The sequence below is a fragment of the Ceratotherium simum genome, chromosome 20 (assembly GCF_057802395.1).
Source record: "Ceratotherium simum simum isolate JZ-2026a chromosome 20, ASM5780239v1, whole genome shotgun sequence".
NCBI lineage: Eukaryota > Metazoa > Chordata > Mammalia > Perissodactyla > Rhinocerotidae > Ceratotherium > Ceratotherium simum.
Window position 1 is genome coordinate 2739348 of NC_141919.1, and position 19832 is coordinate 2759179.

The 19832-nt window shown below is 39.6% G+C and overlaps 1 protein-coding gene across 7 annotated transcripts in view; it reads right to left on the bottom strand.

Moving 5' to 3' along the window:
• AOPEP (aminopeptidase O (putative)) overlaps nt 1–19832 on the bottom strand; it is a 348826-nt gene that overhangs the window by 297964 nt on the left and 31030 nt on the right. For 6 of the 7 annotated variants that reach the window (XM_087444292.1, XM_087444291.1, XM_087444290.1 and 3 more), the window contains exons 2-3: nt 18180–19114; nt 5263–5429 (exon numbers count right to left, since the gene is read on the bottom strand). In XM_087444292.1, the coding sequence (XP_087300418.1) occupies nt 5263–5429; nt 18180–18976 (964 nt within the window). In that variant the 5' untranslated portion in view covers nt 18977–19114. Of the gene's footprint in view, nt 1–5262; nt 5430–5802; nt 6052–18179; nt 19115–19832 lie in introns of those variants that run through there. The other variant, XM_087444293.1, reaches the window with a different exon arrangement.

Sequence of the window (19832 nt, forward strand, 5' to 3'; positions counted from 1 at the left end):
CATAATGCTATGAAACTGGAAATCAACCATGAAAAAAAACTGGGAAAGTGACAAAAATGTGGAGATTAAACAACATGCTACTGAACAACCAATGGATCATTGATGAAATTAAAGGAGAAATCAAAAACTATCTGGAAACAAACAAAAATGAAAATGTGCCATACCAAACCATATGGGATGCAGCAAAAGCAGTCCTGAGAGGGAAACTCATAGCGATACAAGCCTACCTTAACAAACAAAAAAAGCCCAAATAAGCAACCTCAAATTACACCTAACAGAACTAGAAGAAGAAGAACAAACAAAGCCCAAAGTCAGCAGAAGGAGAGAAATAATAAAAATCAGAGCAGAAATAAATGAAATTGAGACCAAAAAAACAGTAGAAAGGATTAATGAAACAAAGAGTTGGTTCTCTGAGAAGATAAACAAAATCGACAAACCCTTAGCCAGGCTTACTAAGAAAAAAAGGGAAAAGGCTCAAGTAAATAAAATTAGAAATGAAAGAGGAGAAATTACAACGGATACCACGGAAATACAGAGGATTATAAGAGAATACTATGAGAAATTATATGCCAACAAATTGGACAATCTAGAAGAAATGGATAAATTCTTAGACTCATACAACCTCCCAAAACTGAACCAAGAAGAAATGGAGAATCTGAATAGGCCAATCACAAGTAAAGAGATTGAAATAGTAATAAAAAACCTCCCAAAAAATAAAAGTCCAGGACCAGATGGCTTCTCCAGTGAATTTTACCAAACATTCAAAGAAGATTTAACACCCATCCTTCTCAAACTATTCCAAAAAATAGAGGAAGATGGAACACTTCCTAAATCATTCTACGAGGCCAACATCACCCTGATACCAAAACCAGACAAAGACAATACAAAGAAGGAAAATTACAGGCCAATGTCGCTGATGAACATAGATGCAAAAATCCACAACAAAATATTGGCAAACCGAATACAGCAATACATTAAAAAGATCATACACCATGATCAAGTGGCATTTATACCAGGGATGCAGGGATGGTTCACACATCTGCAAATCAATCAACGTGATACACCACATCAACAAAACAAAGAATAAAAAACACATGGTCATCTCAATAGATGCAGAGAAGGCATTTGACAAGATACAACATCCATTTATGATAAAAACTCTCAACAAAATGGGAACAGAAGGAAAGTACCTCAACATAATAAAGGCTATTTATGACAAATCCACGGCCAACATCATACTCAACGGGGAAAGACTGAAAGCCATTCCTCTCAGAACAGGAATGAGGCAGGGCTGCCCACTCTCACCACTCCTATTCAACATAGTACTGGAGGTTTTCACCAGAGCACTTAGGCAAGAAAAAGGAAAAAAAGGAATCCAAATAGGTAATGAAGAAGTGAAACTCTCACTATTTGCAGATGACATGATTTTATATATAGAAAACCCTAAAGAATCCATTGGAAAACTATTAGAAATAATCAATAACTATAGCAAAGTCACAGGGTACAAAATCAATCTACAAAAATCAGTTGCATTTCTGTATGCTAATAATGAACTAACAGAAAGAGAGCTCAAAAAGATAATACCATTTACAATTGTATCAAAAAGAATAAAATACCTAGGAATAAATCTTACCAAGGAGATGAAAGACCTATACAATGAAAACTAGAAGACATTATTGAAAGAAATCGATGATGACACAGAGAAATGGAAAGACACCCCATGCACATGGATTGGAAGAATAAAAATAGTTAAAATGTCTATATTACCTAAAGCAATCTACAGATTCAATGCAATCCCAATCAGAATCCCAATGACATTCTTCACGGAAATAGAAAAAAGAACACTAAAATTCATATGGGGCAACAAAAGACCCCAAATAGCTAAAGCAATCCTAAGAAAAAAGAACAAAGTAGGAGGCATCACAATCTCTGACTTCGAAACACACTACAAAGCAATAGTAACCAAAACAGCATGGTACTGGTACAAAAACAGACACACAGATCAATGGAACAGCATTGAAAGCCCAGAAATAAAACCACACATATACAGACAGCTAATTTTCGACAAAGGAGCTAAGAACATACAATGGAGAAAGGAAAGTCTCTTCAATAAATGGTGTTGGGAAAACTGGACAGCCACATGCAAAAGAATGAAAGTGGACCATGTGCTATCGCCATTCACAAAAATTAACTCAAAATGGATCAAAGACCTGAAGGTGAGACTTGAAACTGTAAAACTCATAGAAGAAAATATAGGCAACACACTATTTGACATTGGTCATAAAGGAATCTTTTCGAATGACATGCCTACCCAGACTAGGGAAACTAAAGAAAAAATAAACAAGTGGGACTTTATCAGATTAAAGAGCTTCTACAAGACAAACAAAACCAGAATCAAGATGAACAGACAACCCACCAGCTGGGAGAGAATATTTGCAAGACATACATCTGACAAGGGGTTGATCTCCATAATATATAAAGAACTCACACAACTGAACAACAAAAAAACAAACAACCCGATCAAAAAACGGGCAGAGGAAATGAACAGACACTTCTCCAAAGAAGATATACAGATGGCCAATAGGCACATGAAAAGATGCTCAACATCATTAATCATCAGGGAAATACAAATCAAAACAACATTAAGATATCACCTCATGCCCGTTAGAATGGCTATAATCACCAAGACAGAAAACAACAAATGTTGGAGAGGATGTGGAGAAACAGGAACCCTCATACACAGCTGGTAGGAATGCAAACTGGTGCAGCCTCTATGGAAAACGGTATGGAGATTCCTCAAAGAATTAAAAATAGAGATGCCCTATGATCCAGCTATCCCACTACTGGGAATCTATCCAACAAACATGAAATCAACAATCCAAAGAGGCTTATGCACCCCTATGTTCACTGCAGCATTATTCACTATACCCAAGAAGTGGAAGCAACCTAAGTGTCCCTCGACTGACGACTGGATCAAGAAAATGTGGTATATATATACAATGGAATACTACTCAGCCACAAAAAAGACAAAATTGTCCCATTTGCAACAACATGGATGGGCCTGGAGGGTATTATGTTAAGTGAAGTAAGCCAGAAAGAGAAAGACAAACACTGTATGATCTCACTCATATGTGGAATATAAACCAACACATGGACAGAGAAAACTGTATTGTGGTTACCAGGGGCAATGGGGGAGGGGAATGGGCACAAGGGGTGAAGGGAGACATGTATATGGTGATGGACAAACAAAAATGTACAACCCAAAATTTCACAATGTTAAAAACTATTAAAACATCAATTAAAAAAAAATTAAAATCTCCTGTAGATCAGAAACTTATATAAAATTAAAAGGCATACCAAAAACTGGGAAAAATACTTTTTACAAATATGATGAGATTAATATCTTTATTTTATTTTATTGTTTTAAACAGGAGAATAGCTTAGAGCTTTATTTAATGTAAGTCCTATGTGACACGGGAGCCTCCAAAGGAAACGAAGACCTGAAGAAACAGTTAGACCTGGGTACTTTTCTGCTAGGTCTGATGAAGAGTGGACAGTCAACTCAGGAACAACCAGATGGAAGAGATGCATAAGGCAAGGTATGTGGGAAGGGGCACAGAGCTTCCACGCCCTCTCCAGGCACACCACTCTCCCTGCATTTCCACGTGTTCACCAACCCAGAAGCTCCAATATCGTTATTTTTTAAAGAGCCAATCAAATTAAAAGACAAAACAAATTTTTGAAAACCTCAATAAGGCCTCAGTATAAAAATGGGAAAGGAAATGAAGAGATAGGAAATGAAAATGGTTAAGAAACAATAAGGACATGTGACTTCATTGGTAATCAAAGTAATCCAAATTAAAGAGGAACCTTCTGTTACCTACCAGATGGGTGAAGCTCCAGGGAAATGGGGACCCTCGTAACTACTGATGGGGGTGTAAACTGATACAACCATTCTAGAAAACAACTTGAGATGGGTACCAATGGCCTTAAACATGTTCAGAACCTTTGAATCAATAATTCTAATTTTATTTTATCTTATTTATTCTTTTCCCCAAAGACCCAGTAGATAGTTGTATGTCATAGTTGCACATCCTTCTAGTTGCTGTATGTGGGACGCAGCATCAGCATGGCCGGAGAAGCAGTGCATCAGTGCGCACCCGGAATCCAAACCCGGGTCGCCAGTAGCGGAGCGCGTGCACTTAACCGCTAAGCCACAGGGCCAGCCCAATAATTCTAATTTTATACAAAATATCTCCTCAGGAATTCAATGAAACTTTATTTATAATAGGAAAAAAAAACTGGAAACAATAAAAATGTCCAATAATACGGAAATGTTAAATAAAATCTAACATATTCATATAACAAAATAGTATGCAGACATTAAAATCATATTTTTGAAAAATACTTAATGACCTGAAAAACATTCAAGATACACTATAAGTGAAAAATGGGACTACAAAACTATTATATGCTAGGCCAACAATTTTGAAATGATAATATATATTATACATATAGATTTTATATACTGGAGGGAAACGCAACAAAATGATAACAACCATTTTCTCTAAAATTATTTAATTGTATTACTTTAACTTTTGTGTAAATTTTAAAGTTTCTGTAACAAGTATGTGGAAGGAGACATCATATTTTAAATAAAGAATATTACAATTACAGAAATCTTACCTGGCATCAACATGCTCAGGATGTCAACTGAAAGAGTTAATTATTGCAATAAGCAAGTAATTCACAGACAAATGCATTAGCACTTGACTTCCATCTTTCTTAGTTCAGAACTTCATGGGCAAACAGTGGGTAGAACAGATGCTTTACCAAGAGGACTCCTGGTAACTGTGGGCCGGCCAACAGGAGCACTATTGCTCAGTATAATGAAGAACCTTGTAGGCTCCATGACTAAACCACAGACAACTCAACTGTAACAGTGTTTCCATGACACTTGCCTACCCAGAAAGTTCAACCAAGACCACCCACTTATGGCCCACAAACCACTAGGTGAAAGCAACTGCTGAAATAATCTAGGAATCGATAACTCTGGCATGAAGAGCCCCAAATCCCATGCCCAGGCTCCCCATTGTCCCTCCCCATCCCTTGCTGTTTTCTCTGGCAGAATGTTTTATAGTATGTTCATTCCAACCCGACTAATAAAGAAGCTCTTTAAAGCTGAGAAAAACACTGCGCATTGGGTTCCTGGGTCCAGCATGTGTGCAATACATAAAGAAGCAAAGAACACATATACAGTACCTTCCTGAAGCTGTGTTGGCTTGGCAGAATTTTCCCCACTCATTAAAACAACAAAACATGCAGCTGCTCGCACTGTAGCCTGCCATGTTGACATGGCAACGGGTGGCTCCTGGCATGGAAAAAGGGCCCTGTTGTTTATGGGAGATCCCATAGTATAAACACATGGCCTGCAGAAAAAAAGACAAAGAAACAAAGGGGGAGAATCTTTAAAATGAGCTGTCACTTTTCTCACCACCATGGCAGTGAAGGTTAAGTTGAGCTTTCAAAGAGAAAACATTTGAGGCTTTGTAGTCGACTAGTTTCAAAGCATTTTGAACTGAAACTGCCAAGGGCTGGCTATGTGAACAGCCCAGAGTGGTAATTTCTCCCAAGTGAATTACTTAAATATGTAAAGAGAATTGTTTTCTTTAAGGGGAAACATATTTTTTGGATAAAGTTTTAAATACTAGTCTGCCAAGTTAAAATTTATATTACCCTTGCTCCTCCCCCTTAGGCCCTTACGTCTTCAAAAGGAAAAGTTTTAGAGACATTCTTACAAACCTTTTGGAAAATATTCTGGAAAAAAAAATGTTTGGAGATCAGTGAGATATTAATGCTTAGAAAAACAAGCTGGTGGTCTCAAATCCAGTGCTGGCGGGCAGATACCCCCAATCTTGGAAACCACCATCTCAAATGGAACCCTTGTGGGAATCCTTGTGTGGAGGCCAAGAACAGGGGTTGGCATACAAACAAGACTGCAGGTCACAACAACCAGGCTTGTGACGGGAAGGCCAAGTGCACAGTCGTTACCTAAGTGAGTATAGGAAACCAATGGCATGATGTTAGGGCTCATTCTGTTACAATTAAAAATTGCAAACCCACCCACACCAAGAACGATCCCTTCCATGATTAAGTCACAGTTGACAGAGATGGAAAAGACCTATGAAATCAAAGGAATCCATTCTTCTGACACCACAGAGTAAAAGGCACGAAACTGACCCTTAGGAAAATGTTTCCACTTTTTGCTTTTCAGGAGTTATGACAAATATGATGCCATTTTAATCAGTTTAATTTATGGAGTAAATGAATAGAGCAGAGCACTACCTCTCTCGGATAACCTAGCTTTCCTTTTTCGTTAACATCATTATGACTTAACATTCATTGTGTTCCTACAGTGTGCAAGGACACAGAGAATGACGGTCCTACTTCATCAGCCAGGGTCCAGTAAGGAAAAGAGGAAGCAGTCTAGGTCTCAACAAACAGAGGTAATTTAATACAGGGATTTGGTTATACAAGTGATAGAGGAGCTGAGAAGCCCAACAGGGGACAGTGAGGCAACCCAGATATTAGCCACAGTGGTAAGTAGCTGCAACTCCTTGGGTTGGAGGAGCTGGTGTTATTGGGTGTTACAGAATTACAGTGGCAGGGGGCATCTGGCAGAAAAGCCAGAGTCGCAGTGGGGACTGTCCAATGGATGCTGGGGGCAGAGGAGACTCAGTCCTTGCTGGAGAGGCCAAAAGAAGCAGAGAGGGGAGAAGAAACACCTTGTTTCTCACCAACTCCTGCTCTCAAACTTTGCACCCATCAGCCAAACCTAGCAGGAAGCAGAAGACAAGGGAGCCTGGGAAATGAGGTTCCCTGTCATTCAGAGAAGATCATAGTACGTGCAGAAAATGGCAAACAGGTAGTTGCAATCTACCTATCCTAGAAGTGTACATGCCGTGATAACTCACAGGTTCAACATGGGGCGGGGAAAGAAGGTCAAAATTCAGAAGACTTTCGTCCTGGCTGGCTTACCAACTTATTAAATGACTGTGGTCCTTGACCTCTCTGAGTCACATGTAAAACAGGATAGGGGACAGGTAGGTGATTTCTATTGCCTGTTCTAGTCCATAAACCTATGATTATGCATCCCAAGTTTATAGATCCAAGAACAAAAGCAAATTTTCATGGAAGGCCCAGAATCTCTCATCAATTTCAATAAGTTCTGAGCTCCCATCCTGGTCCCTTGGGTCTTTGGTCAATTGACTTAACCTTAGTTAACTGTCCAGCCTCAGGCTAAGAACCTAACGAGGAAAAGCTGCCTCCTCCCAGGTAGGGCTGGTGGTGGTGGGTGCTCGGTAGGAGGGATGCTGTAGCAGCTCAAATAGCTCAGGTAGATGGGGTCAAGGCATGCCTAGTTCTGAAAATTCTACCTATTAAGTATTTTGTTTTTTCCCAAAAAGTCCATCTTAGAGAAGGGTCCCAGTAAGGAACAGTGAGTATCATCAATGGAAACAGAGTATATTCCCACTGGCCAAATGGCAGGTATAACTCCTGCTTCCTTTGACAATGGCAGACATTAAGAATCTAGGCTTTCTCTCTCACTGAAGCAGAATAGACCCCACAATTTTTCTCAGTTCAAGATCTCTAGAAAGCCACTTTCAATCTAAGTAGACTTGTGGAGTTAAGCCTATTTGTGATGCTTATAGGTAAGTGGCAGGCCCTTACCCAGAGATCTCCTAAGACTTTCTCTATCTCATGCAAAGGGGAACATGACCCCATATTATGGTCTTCAATCCTAGGGTTCTTAGGCCAAGTCTGAAAGTGTGCTCTCTTACTGTTGTGCTCAGCATCTCATTTCCCTAGGGTGATTGATGTTACAGTCTTCCCTTCCCTGAATGGGGAATACATCCTCTCCAAATGATGGGCTTGCCAAGATCGTTGCTCTCCTCCTCCCTATAAGGTTGGGTTGGAGGCCATGCTAGCATATTATAACGCATTCCACCTGTGCCCTTAGGTATGTGGTCCCCAAGGCTTCCTCCATCAGCAGCCTCCACACTTCTTCCCTGAAGAAACAATCAGATTTAAGATGAGGTCATATCTAAGAAACTCTGCAGAGGAAGAATCAGACTTAGTGATTTGCTGAAGGGAAGGAAGGCCTCTCTAAGGTAGCCAGCTTCCAAGCTGGCCCCCAATGACCCCTGCCCCTGGTCTTCACACCCTTGTGCAGTCCCCTCCGAAATTGTACCAGGGTTCGTCTGTGTGACCAATAGGATATGGCAGAAGTTTTGTGACTTCTGAGATTAGATTATTTAAAAATCTGTGGCTTTCATTTTAGGGGTTCTTTTCCCTCTTTCTCTCTCTCTTTCATCACTTGCTCTGGGGGGAATCCAGCTGCCATGTCATGAGGACACTCAGGTAGCCAATGGAGGGACCCACGTGATAAAAAGGAGACCTCTGGCCCACAGTCAGTGAGGAACTGAGGCCTTTCAACATCCATGCAAGTGAGTTTGGAAGATGATCTTCCAGCTCCAGTCAAGCCTTGAGATGCGGATGGCCCCAGCAGACAGCTGACTACAACCCTGTAGGACATCCTGAACCAGAACCACCCAATTAAGCTGCTCCTGGATTCCTGACCCTCAGAAACTGTGAGATAATAAACGTTTTTCTTTCAAGCTCTTCAGTTTTGGAGTAATTTGTTTTACAGCAATAGATAAGAGAATTTTCTCAGGTTTCTGGCTCAAGTGTTAAGATCAATCGTGAAGCTCTTAAACAAGAAAGGAAACTCAGGAAGACAGGCAAGGTCATAGGAAGGGACAAGGGAGAAGGCGAGTTCCTACCTGTTTAATTTGTGGATAAAGGGCTTTACACACCATATGGCAGAGGACACTTGTGTGGACACAGAGATCATGATTTCCTAACCCCAAAGAGCACAGTGTCCAACAATGAGACTGAGTGTCTAAAATCAGACCGATCTCAGAAAATTTAAGAATGATTATTTTACGAAGTAGTAAGTATTGATGTTGCAAGCAGATTTGAGTCTGGGTGCCACACACAAATTTCGGGGTGAGGGGGAATCTTTCCATTGACTGGATTTTTAAAAAGCATGTTATCACCATCTTTTCCTCCCCGATTCTCTACTATTTCCCCTCTCAATGGTCTAGTTCTAGATATTTTGTTCTAGACTTCTGTCCTGATCCCTCTGTCATCCTCTTGAAAGCTCTTTCTGCCATATTGTGCCTGGGTACCTGAACTCTCCCACCAAGGGGATTAGTTACCTGGCCAGGCCCCCAGAAAGCTCTCACCTCCAACCTCTCCACTGTCCTCACAATTCTCTTTTCCTACCCTCCTCTTTACATGGCTGGGGCATCCTTTCTGCTAAAGTCTATGTGGCTTTCCACTTGGTCTCCAGAGCTATAACTCTGAAAGTATAGATCAAGTCATCTATCTAAAAGCCACACCCATAAATATACCCATGTCTGATATAAGATTCAATTGCTTTCTTACTGGAATGTTTTCATAAATAGCAAAACAATCACAGAAGAGGGAGGTCCTAGGCAAAATTTTTTGAAAATTGCAGATTCTCTTTGTGCTCCCAGCCTACTCCTTTCTTGGCCTTTTCCTCTTTCTCAATTGCAGCTTCACTCCTCCCAACACCCCCCAGCCAAGTGCCAATGACTTTTATAATCAATACTCTTTTGAGCTTTTACAACCTGATATCCTTATGCACATCATGGTGCAAACATCTAAAACAATTAAGAGTCAAGTGACTATATTTTAACAGGAGGTGAAAGCTTTTAATCTCTGGATAAAGCTCTAGCAGTAGAATTTTGGGCATCTGACAGCAAGTAAGAGTGAGAGAATGCGGGATCTTCACGGAGTCATGAAAATCGCACTCCCTCTACATGGTGACTCAAGAGTAAGATGGCTCCCATCATGCACACATTCAAATGAGAAATATATGGACGGCTGATTTCCTGCCCCCTTGCCCCAAGAGGGGAGAAAAATCTATGTGCATTTATAAATACGCCCTGCAGTTGTTTGGACGTGTAATCACTGAAATAAATGCAGCTGTGTTTACTCAACATGCACAGCCTTGCACCTCAGCCATGTTGCTAAAATGCTCATGGGATAGATGTGCAAGCACCAGCCTGAAATTCTCTGATGCTTATAACTTCATTATTTCCAGACTGAATAATTCCTTCCAGCACACAAAGGAAAACTCTCACGCCAGGGCTAATTTCACATGCCCTGGGATACATCCACATGGGAGACTCCTTGGGGAGCCCAGTTAACCACACAGGAGTTGTGGGAGTGGGAGGAGGAAACTGAAAATCAGAAAGAAAACAGGGTAACACAGAGGGTGAGAGGCAGGCCCAAGGCAGGTAGTTCTTTGCTGCCATTAAAGAACTTCTAAATTGAGGAAGAAAGAATCTGTCAGAATAACAATTCCTTCAGCTTCTTGTTACATGTTTGTGTGTTCGCAGAGTGATCAAACCAGGATGAGACACACGAACTATGCTGCTATGATCTGAATATGTCCCCCTCAAAGTCTTATGTTGAAAACCTAATGCCCAATGTGATGGTATTAGGACGTAGGACCTTTGGGAGGTGCTTAGGTCATGAGGGCAGGGCCCTCATGAATGAAATTAATGCCTTTATACAATAGGACTGACAGAGTCATAAAAAAAGACAAAGCCGTCCCATTTGCAACAACATGGATGGACCTGGAGGGTATTACGTTAAGTGAAATAAGCCAGAGAGAGAAAGACAAACACCACATGATCTCACTCATATGTGGAATATAAACCAACACACGGAGAGAGAGAATTGTATAGTGGTTACCAGGGGCAAGGGGGTTAGGGGGTGGGCACAAGGGGTGAAGGGAGACATGTATATGGTGATTGACAAACAATAATGTACAACCAAAATTTCACAATGTTATAAACTATTAAGACATCAATAAAAAAAAAAAAGAGGACTCAGAGAGTTCCCCAGCCCCTTCCACGACATGAGGACACCAGAAGAGGGCCTTTACCAGAAGCTGATCATGCTGGCACCCTGATCTTGGACTTGCAGCCTCCAGAACTGTGACAAATAAATTTCTGTTGTTTATAAGCCATTCAGTCTGTGGTATTTTGTTATAGCAGCCCAAATGGACTAAGACCTATGCCTTTCAAGGCAGGAGGTCAACTAATACTAATGTGCTTGCTGTCTTCTTAAGGAGGAGCCATCTATAATGGAAAACTTGTGCGATTGATTCAAACCATATATTTTCTTTCTCTTCAGTTGACTACTATATGTGCACTTGTCTTTTTGTAGTTAGGATGAAACGGAGGTTATTTTGAGTTTAAAAAATGTTTCAAGTTCTACTACTTTTCATAAAATCACCCATTTTCAGAGACTTGGTTATCACCCTTCAGTGACTGGGGAGAAGGTTGCTTCAGGACAAGTGGGTAGGAGGTGATGAGCCCACAATTGTCATGGGTATGACTTGATGGGGTGTTTTTCCACAATGAGGCATGGATCTGGTCACTGGAGGCCAGGGAACCACAGATGTGACAGTTTAGTGGGTCAGATTCTTATATAAGGTTCCCAGGGTTACAAAGTCTTCAGGCCTCCTTTAATTCCTTTCCATTTGTTCTCCTTCCTGCACCTCATCTTTTTTATGACTCTATGTTCTCATTAAACCCAAGTTACAGTCTCCACTGCAGGTGAGCAACCCTCTTGCCTTCTTGTGCCACAACAACCAGGAGCCAAACCACTAAAACAGCAATTGTCAACTGTGATTCACTCTCTCTCTCCCCTACACACGCACACACACACACACAACCTTCCTTATTATATTCTACTTCATGGCACAATTACCAAAACCAAGATTCATCAATCATACTGAACAAATGGCAGATCCATGGAGAATGCTACTTTGACTCAGACAAATTTTGTGCACAGTCAAAATGGACTGGACTAAAGGAAAGTGAGTTTGAGGCAGAACTTCACCACTTTTAACCAGAGGTGTTTTGGGTACAAAGCAGCACTTCTCATCTGGAAGCTCCTTGTGAATACAGGATTTTATATGTGGAAAACAGTTGGAGATCCTCAGATGGAGTCTTCTTATTTTACATACTAGAAAATTAAGCTCCAGAGATGTAAAATGACTTATCTGAAGTCATATAGCTAGTAGGCAGCACAGCTCTGACAAGTACTCAGGTCTCTCCGCTCTCACTTTCCAGGTTCTTTTCAAGATACCATGCTCTCGGCTGTAGGTCGTTGTGATTTCTTATTTTCTGTTCATGTTTGCTTATTCATTTATTTTGTCTGGTTGATTATTTTGACTACTTGTTTAAATTAAGATAGTCCATCATAGTCTTTTTCCCATGGCTTGACCGGCATTTCTGGTAGACCTAGGATGTGCAGCAAGGGGAAAACAGGCTAAAAAAGAACCCTTCCAAATATTTTCAAGTTTGGGATTATCAATTCTTCCTTTCCAATTATACAATGATGTTATAGAATTAATGTATTAACGTATTTCCACTTCGGTTCTCATGAATTTTATTTTGGTTTCTTGAAGCAAGTAAACAAAAAAAAAGGTATTAATTGTAGAAATGTTCCCCTTAGATCTAAAATCTCTTCCGAAAGATCTTCTGCTCATTCCTTCAATCTTAAAATTTCCCTTTAAGTGAGATATAAAACAACGAACTATCTTACAGCGGGGAAGAAAACATGTTATAACATCTGGTTTTGATGTCAAGCTAAAAATACTCCAAAAGTCTACATCTTCCTTGGTCCAATAGCTGAGCAATAAATATAATAGAAAAAAGTCGTTCTCCTTAGTATTTTGCAAACTTCATCCTGGTCTTATCTAAAACAAAGAAACATCATAGTGATTTAAGAAATTTTAAATTTTAATATTACTTTAAATTATAATGTATTTTCCTAGCCAGTTTCCTTATCTTTAATGATGATCCAGATAATTATAGTTTTTAAAATAAATTTCCTATATTTAACTGAATTTCCCCTCCAGTCAACTCATGTTCAGTGATATCATAAGCTTAATAAGCCCAGATCTCCTAGACCACTTGGCTGGTTCCACAACTATTATAATGATCCAAAGAGAAAAGGGAACGGATTACCAGAGAGAATGCTTTTGTTTTTTTTGTTGTTGTTTTTCTTTTTTGTTTTTGTGAGGAAGATTAGCCCTGAGCTAGCATCCGATGCCAATCTTCTTCTTTTTGCTGAGGAAGATTAGCCCTGGGCTAACACCCATGCCCATCTTCCTCTACTTTATATGGGATGCCGCCACAGCAAGGCTTGACAAGCGGCGCATCAGTGTGCGCCCGAGACCCGAACCTGTGAACCCTGGGCCACCAAAGCAGAGTGCACGCACTTAACCGCTAAGCCACTGGGCAGGCCCCAGAGAATGCTTTGGTTTTAAATAAGATTTTATTCAGTGTAATGGAAAAAATACAAGAAAATGTAGAAAGTACACAAACGTTGAATAAAGATTTCCATGTTTAAAAGTTTTTTTCTTCTTAAGTATGTTGAGCATCTAGAATCAAAAATATATTGTCTTCCTCCTTTCTAGCTTAGCAAGAACACCATTACACTTTCTGGACCCTGTGCCTGTTCTCATCAAAATATTTTTAAAGGGCACACACACTCACACACCACACAAAAGTAAACATCTTTTCCAAGAAGCATGTTGTATCAGATTGTTAGGTATATGTTTGTTTCATCAGTCGTTTTTTAATGTCACCTAAAATCCAGTGTCTGAATGACAGAGGCAAGAAAGAGCATTTAGGTTCAAGTCACAATGGTGACACCAAGGTAGGAAAATGTAATTTTTATATTTCCAGATATTTTATTTTGAAACTAGAATTATAATGGGGAAGAAAAAATTATTGACAATTATTGAAGGAAATACTCTTGTATAGCTTCAAATACATTTTCAGTTCTTCTCCAGAGAATGTTGCCATTTGGTAACAATGGAGGACAGCCCTTACGAAAAGGGGATTTCAGGGTAGAAAGATGGGGACTTATTTCCAAGTTTGAAGTTTATTTTTTTAATAAACTTCATTTTACATCAGTTTTAGATTTATTTTTAAGAGTGCAAAGATAATACACTGAGTTCCCATATAACCCCATACACAGTTTTCCCTATTATACATCTTACATTAGTATATTTATCACAATTGATAACCAATACTGATACATTATTAACCAAAGTCTAGATTTTATTCAGATTTCCTTAGATTTTTCCTAATGTCCTTCTTCTGTTCTAGGATACTACATTACTTTTAATCATCATGTGTTCTTAGGCTTCTCTTGACTGTGACAGGTTAAGACTCTTTGTTTATGCTGACCGTGAGAGTTTTGAGGAATACTGGTCAGGTATTTTGTTGAATGTCCCTCAATTGAGATTTATCTGATGTTTTTTCTCTTGGTTAGACTGGGGTTATGGGTTTTGGGGAGGAAGATCACAAAGATTCCATTTTCATCACATCATACCAAAGGTACATACTATCAACACGACTCATCCCTTTTGATGTTAACTTTGATCTCCTTGCTAAGGGGTTTGTCAGGTTTCTCCTGACAACTGGACAACTGACAACAGGTTTCTCCTGACAACTGTTTGTCAGCTTTCTCCAATGTAAAGTTACTTGGTTTTCCCTCTTTGGAAGGAAGTCACTATGTGCAGTCCATACTTAAGGAGTGAGGAGTTTGGCTCCACCTCCTTGACGACAGACTATCTACATAACTTGGACTTCTTTTACACCATGGATTTGTCCATTCTCCTCCCTTTCTTTATTTATTCAATCATTTATTTATATCAGTATGGACTCATGGATATTTATTTTATGCTTTGGGTTATCATGCAAAACTATTTTCTTCATTTTCTCGCTCAGCTTTGGCCATTAGGAGTTCTTTCAGATGGCTCCTTGGACCTTTGACATACACCCACAATTGCAGGTTGTTGGTGCTGTTGTTTGAGCATTTCCTTATTTTCAGGCACTACAAGATGCTCCAGGCTCATTTTGTACACTTCCTGCCCCAGTCCTAGCCATTTCTCCAAGAAGCCCTGGTTCCGTTATTGTAGAATGGTATTAGAAACCAAGATCCAGGCCCTAGGGTGTGCTCACTACTTCTAAACCTTCTCAGCTGATAAGTAAGGAAATATACATGTTTATGCTAAGCCTTGGAAACACTCATATCTATAATTATTTCTATACGCAACTATCTATATCTATATTAAGCTAAACATGAGTTCATAGTGATGTCTCCAACTCTAATCCACTACCACATGGATCATCCTAGCCTCTTTCTCTTGCTTATGTGTAACCTCCTACTTCAACAGTAAGAAACCTGGCTCCCACAATCTGCCATCCATTCACTTAATTGCTCAATTCTAGTATACATGTATAGTGGTTCCAGAATTGTTAACCTATACCCCCATGGGAAACAAGCTTATCAACTACAGTACAGTATTTATGTACAGTTCTTTTTGCCTTTAGTCTTACAGCCTCCACTCATTTCCAAAGTTACTTAGGTCAGCACCTTTTCCCTGACCCTTTCAAGGAGGTTGTTTCATACATTCTTAACACAGCTGGATTGCTTTGTCACACTCTGCATTCCATCCTGGGATCCTCTGACCTCCTAAAATGATTATTTATCTATATATTATCAAACAAAATAACTTAAGTTTTATTCTCGACAAGGGGTAGAGTGAGGGTTGGAAGGGGAGAAGTCACTGATGGAACTTGAAAGGAAAGGTACCAATTTAGAGATTCTCTTAAGTTTCTAATATTTGCAAAAATAGAAATTTATTGAAAGCTAATATAATTCATTTTTTTAAATGTATTTGAAATCTTTGCATACAATAAGGGACATGGTAAAGATGAAAAGTAAGAAAAGCAGCTACCTTCCACAACTGAGACACGGGTTTTTCTAAGAGCTTCCAATAACTTCATTTAATTTTCCTACTTATAAAATAACAATAAAAAGTTTCTCATCCAGGACTAAGACTTTATGATAGGTATACCCATAGTATTTTGCCATTCAAGGGTAAAAATATAACAACTATTTTAGTTTTAATAAATGTAGACTCTATGCCTTGGAGGAAATAATAACCCAAATATATTTTTCATACAATTGTGAAATTTTATATTCTCACACAATTACATTCAAAAAGCACTGTAACCCTGATGATTACTATTCACTCATATCACTAAGGAAATATTTCTGTCTAGCAATCTGGGATCCTTGGGCATTTTAAAAGCCTTAAAGTATCCAAACAGTTATCAGTATACACCTAAATTTACTCTTAAGCACACAGGAGAGTTTACAGTAATTTGGCGGCCATTCATGGAAGATTATCTTGACTGTAATAAAATTCCCCCTAAAAAAAGAAAAAAAGGGAAAGAAATCTTTTGAGGATTTCTTTTTAAAACAACATTTATTATCCTTGTAAGACTGCATAAATGCCATTTATTTACTAACATATAACCGCAAACTTCCAAGGACACATTTTAAACTCCTGCCGTGAACATGCATTTTATTGAGTTATCAGCAAAGGAGATACCAAGAGTAAATTCACCAAGTCAACCTTTGCAGGAGCAAGATGTGCCCAAGGACCTCTTACGTTTCTTTACAGAAATCAGCATTTATCTATGACTCATTCCTACTCAACACTTTACATGTAATGTAATTCACAAGTCTAATCTTTCTTTGTAGTAAGCACTGAGAAGAAAGCCACGTTTGAGGCCATTAATGAGTATTTCTTCCAAACACTGTCAATAGTTTCTTCTTCTCCATTATTCTAATTCAAAAGTAAAATATCTGAGAGTATAAAAACTATGACTTAAATATTCAGAGACAGTATATTGTTAAATATTACTGAAAACCCCATCTTTAATAATTTCAAAAAATTCTGAAGACACAATAAGAACACCTGTGTCTTTCCCTCATGGTCTCCCAAGAATATACAATAAATAAATTAATCACCACACTTTTGTACTGACATAAGTTTGTACCAATCCTGCATTTTCCCAAAGGCTTCCTCAGGTTCTAGAAGAAATAAAACAGGAAGTGAACTCATTCCGAGCAGGGCTGGAGACCAGAGCAGGGGGTAAGATTAGAGGCAAAGAATGGGATAATTAGAGCTCCAAGTCGAAGTGATGCTTTAAAAAAAATGTAAAATGAGCTTTGGGGGGGTGGGTTGGGGATACCCCTGCCTCCATTAAGGGAGTCCAATGCTATAAAAGAAGGCGGTCAAAACAAGCTCACAGAGATCAGCTATCCTCCAGCCAAGCTCCGCCATCATTACCATATTGATTTGTAGTACATTAGCACAAAGAAATAGGTAAAATAATGAGGAATCGATAAAGTTTGATTTAAAAATTCACAAATTCTAAAAAGCCTGAACAACTGTGGGAGAAAGGGCAAGAAGAAAAGAATGATTGGCTGCCTGGAAATCGCCACCTCCTCAATTTCTTCTCCCCACACTAAAACCCAGGAGTCTCCCTTGTGTCAAATACAAAGGATCACAGCAAAGAAGCAACTGTGGACTCAAGAGGACTGTCTGTCACACTCCTCAGAAACAGGTCTTCCCAACACTTTCAGGGTTCACATTACAATGACAACTGACAAAGTCCAGGAGGCAGAGCTGCCAAGAGACAGGTACAGTAAGGAAGTCACGGAGCAGAGCCAGCTTTATTTGGAAGCACTTCGCCAGGCTTCACACCCACCCCCAACTTAGCAGCAGTTTACTCCCTCAGGGGGAGTCTGAGGGAGCTTTGAGAAAGTATTCACTCAGGGACACACATTGCTCCCATCTACAGCGCTGGAAGGTGCTAGCAGAGATCTCAACCGAGAGCTGGGCTCAGGATTTAATCATTAGGCTTGCCTTTCAATCTCCTAACTCAGAAATACAGGGTCTTAAGAAAGTAATCTTTTCATCCTGAATTAAGGGAAATAATCCTATTAAGAGTTCAGTACACCTAGGAATCTACCTGCTTCACTGTGGGTCTAGGGATTTGAGGCTAGATGGGTAATACCACAGAATAAAGGGGAGCATCTTTGCAGAGTTGGTCCCCTGTCTGAGAGCATCCCTGCAAAGGCTCATCTCCCAGCATGCAAGACTGACAGGCAGAGGGCTAAAGAGGGCCGAGATAACCTACCTGCCACTCTGGTCTGAGGTCCATGTAACTGATCGCCCCTGGGGTTTGGTTCTGTACCGTATCCTTATGGCGTGAGGAAAGTCAGTAGCTGTCTGAGCCCCTGTCTTCCTGATCTGTAAGCTCCAAGTGTCAGTGTCAAACAGGAGTTCCCCACAGCCAGGAGCCTGGCTGCAGCGAGCATAATAGTCTAACTGCTCCCTCCAACGATCCGCAGGCAGAGTCACAAGTTCATGTATAATCTGATTCCTGAGCTCCTCAGAAACAACCGTGAGCTTGGGAGACTTTGTAAATTTTTCAATACCTGGCACAGCAGCAACATCCACCTCCTCAACCTTTAACACAGATAAATCACAGCAGTCCAACACTAGCAAAAAATCCTCACTCTCATGATTCCCTGTGTCACAGCAGTACTTTGAGCTAGAAATCCCAGAAGCCTGTTCCCGGTTGTCATGGTTACCATCTTTACCAGAAGTATCTTTTTCACCTTTGCCACAGACTGTAAAATCATTATATCCCATTTTAGATGAGAAGGTCCTTGTATTTGTCACAGGAATATGGCAGGCTTCAGGCATCCTAAACTTGCAGGCTTCATCTGACTCTGATTGGCAGGTTTCCTCGGTGGAACTACTCTGTTTCTTGAATCTGCTTCCAGACTCAAAGAAAAGCACAATGGTGCCCTCAATGATTTGACTTTTGAAATCCACATCTAAATCCAGTACATAGTGCTTCACAAGTGTGTGGCTGGTATTGGCCATGAGAGGCAGGTCATCTTGGGAAGGGTCCAGCTTTATGTCCATGGTGTAGGTTGTTGTTCAAGAGCTTTGTTAAAATCTCAGAAGGGGCTTCCCATCTGCCTTAATCTTCTGAAATCATAAATGGCTGCTTATCAAAAACCACCTGGTGTCACAAATTATGGTTCCACAACTTTTAGTCCCCTGGCAAAGAAGAAAAACACAATTAGACAAAATTCCAAATAAGATTCTAAATGCTCCTGCAAGTTGACTACCTCCTTAAATAATCCCCCACTGTGGTGGAAGCTCATGGCTACAAGGCAGACTAATCTTTTTGACTGACATCAAAGAAAGCTGCATTAGGAGTTTCTAAAAATATTTCAATTACCAGTGGAATGAAAGGGGCCTCCACAAAGCCAGAAGAATCTTGTTCCTAACTAGAACAGTCCTTGTTTTGGAAAAGAACTATCATTATGCAAAAGCGTAACAGCATCACTGTGCCTCTTGTTTTAAAAGATACTAAATGTATCATTTCTAATTTTGTGCATCAAAAGATAAGTGACTGTTTCTCTACTGTGATTCTAAGTAACAAATGTGAATGAAGGCTAAATGGCCTCATACGTTTTATTCTTTGAGAGTAATAATTTAATACATACAATGTAACTCCAGGGATTAATGTACTTTTCACATTAGGACTGCTCTCATATCAGCACTTCCAGTAAATTACAGGAAAATGAGCCAATTTACCAGGAGTGCATTCTAAGTATTCCTTTGAGATTGTTCATGGAGATTTTTCAAATTTATAGTTAAATACTCAAGGTATATCATTACATCTTAATAGCTGAAAATCCATTAACATTCTGGATAATAGCCTTCTTGTGGCAAACAAAAAGGTCTTCTCATTGGGGAAAAAAAAAAAAAA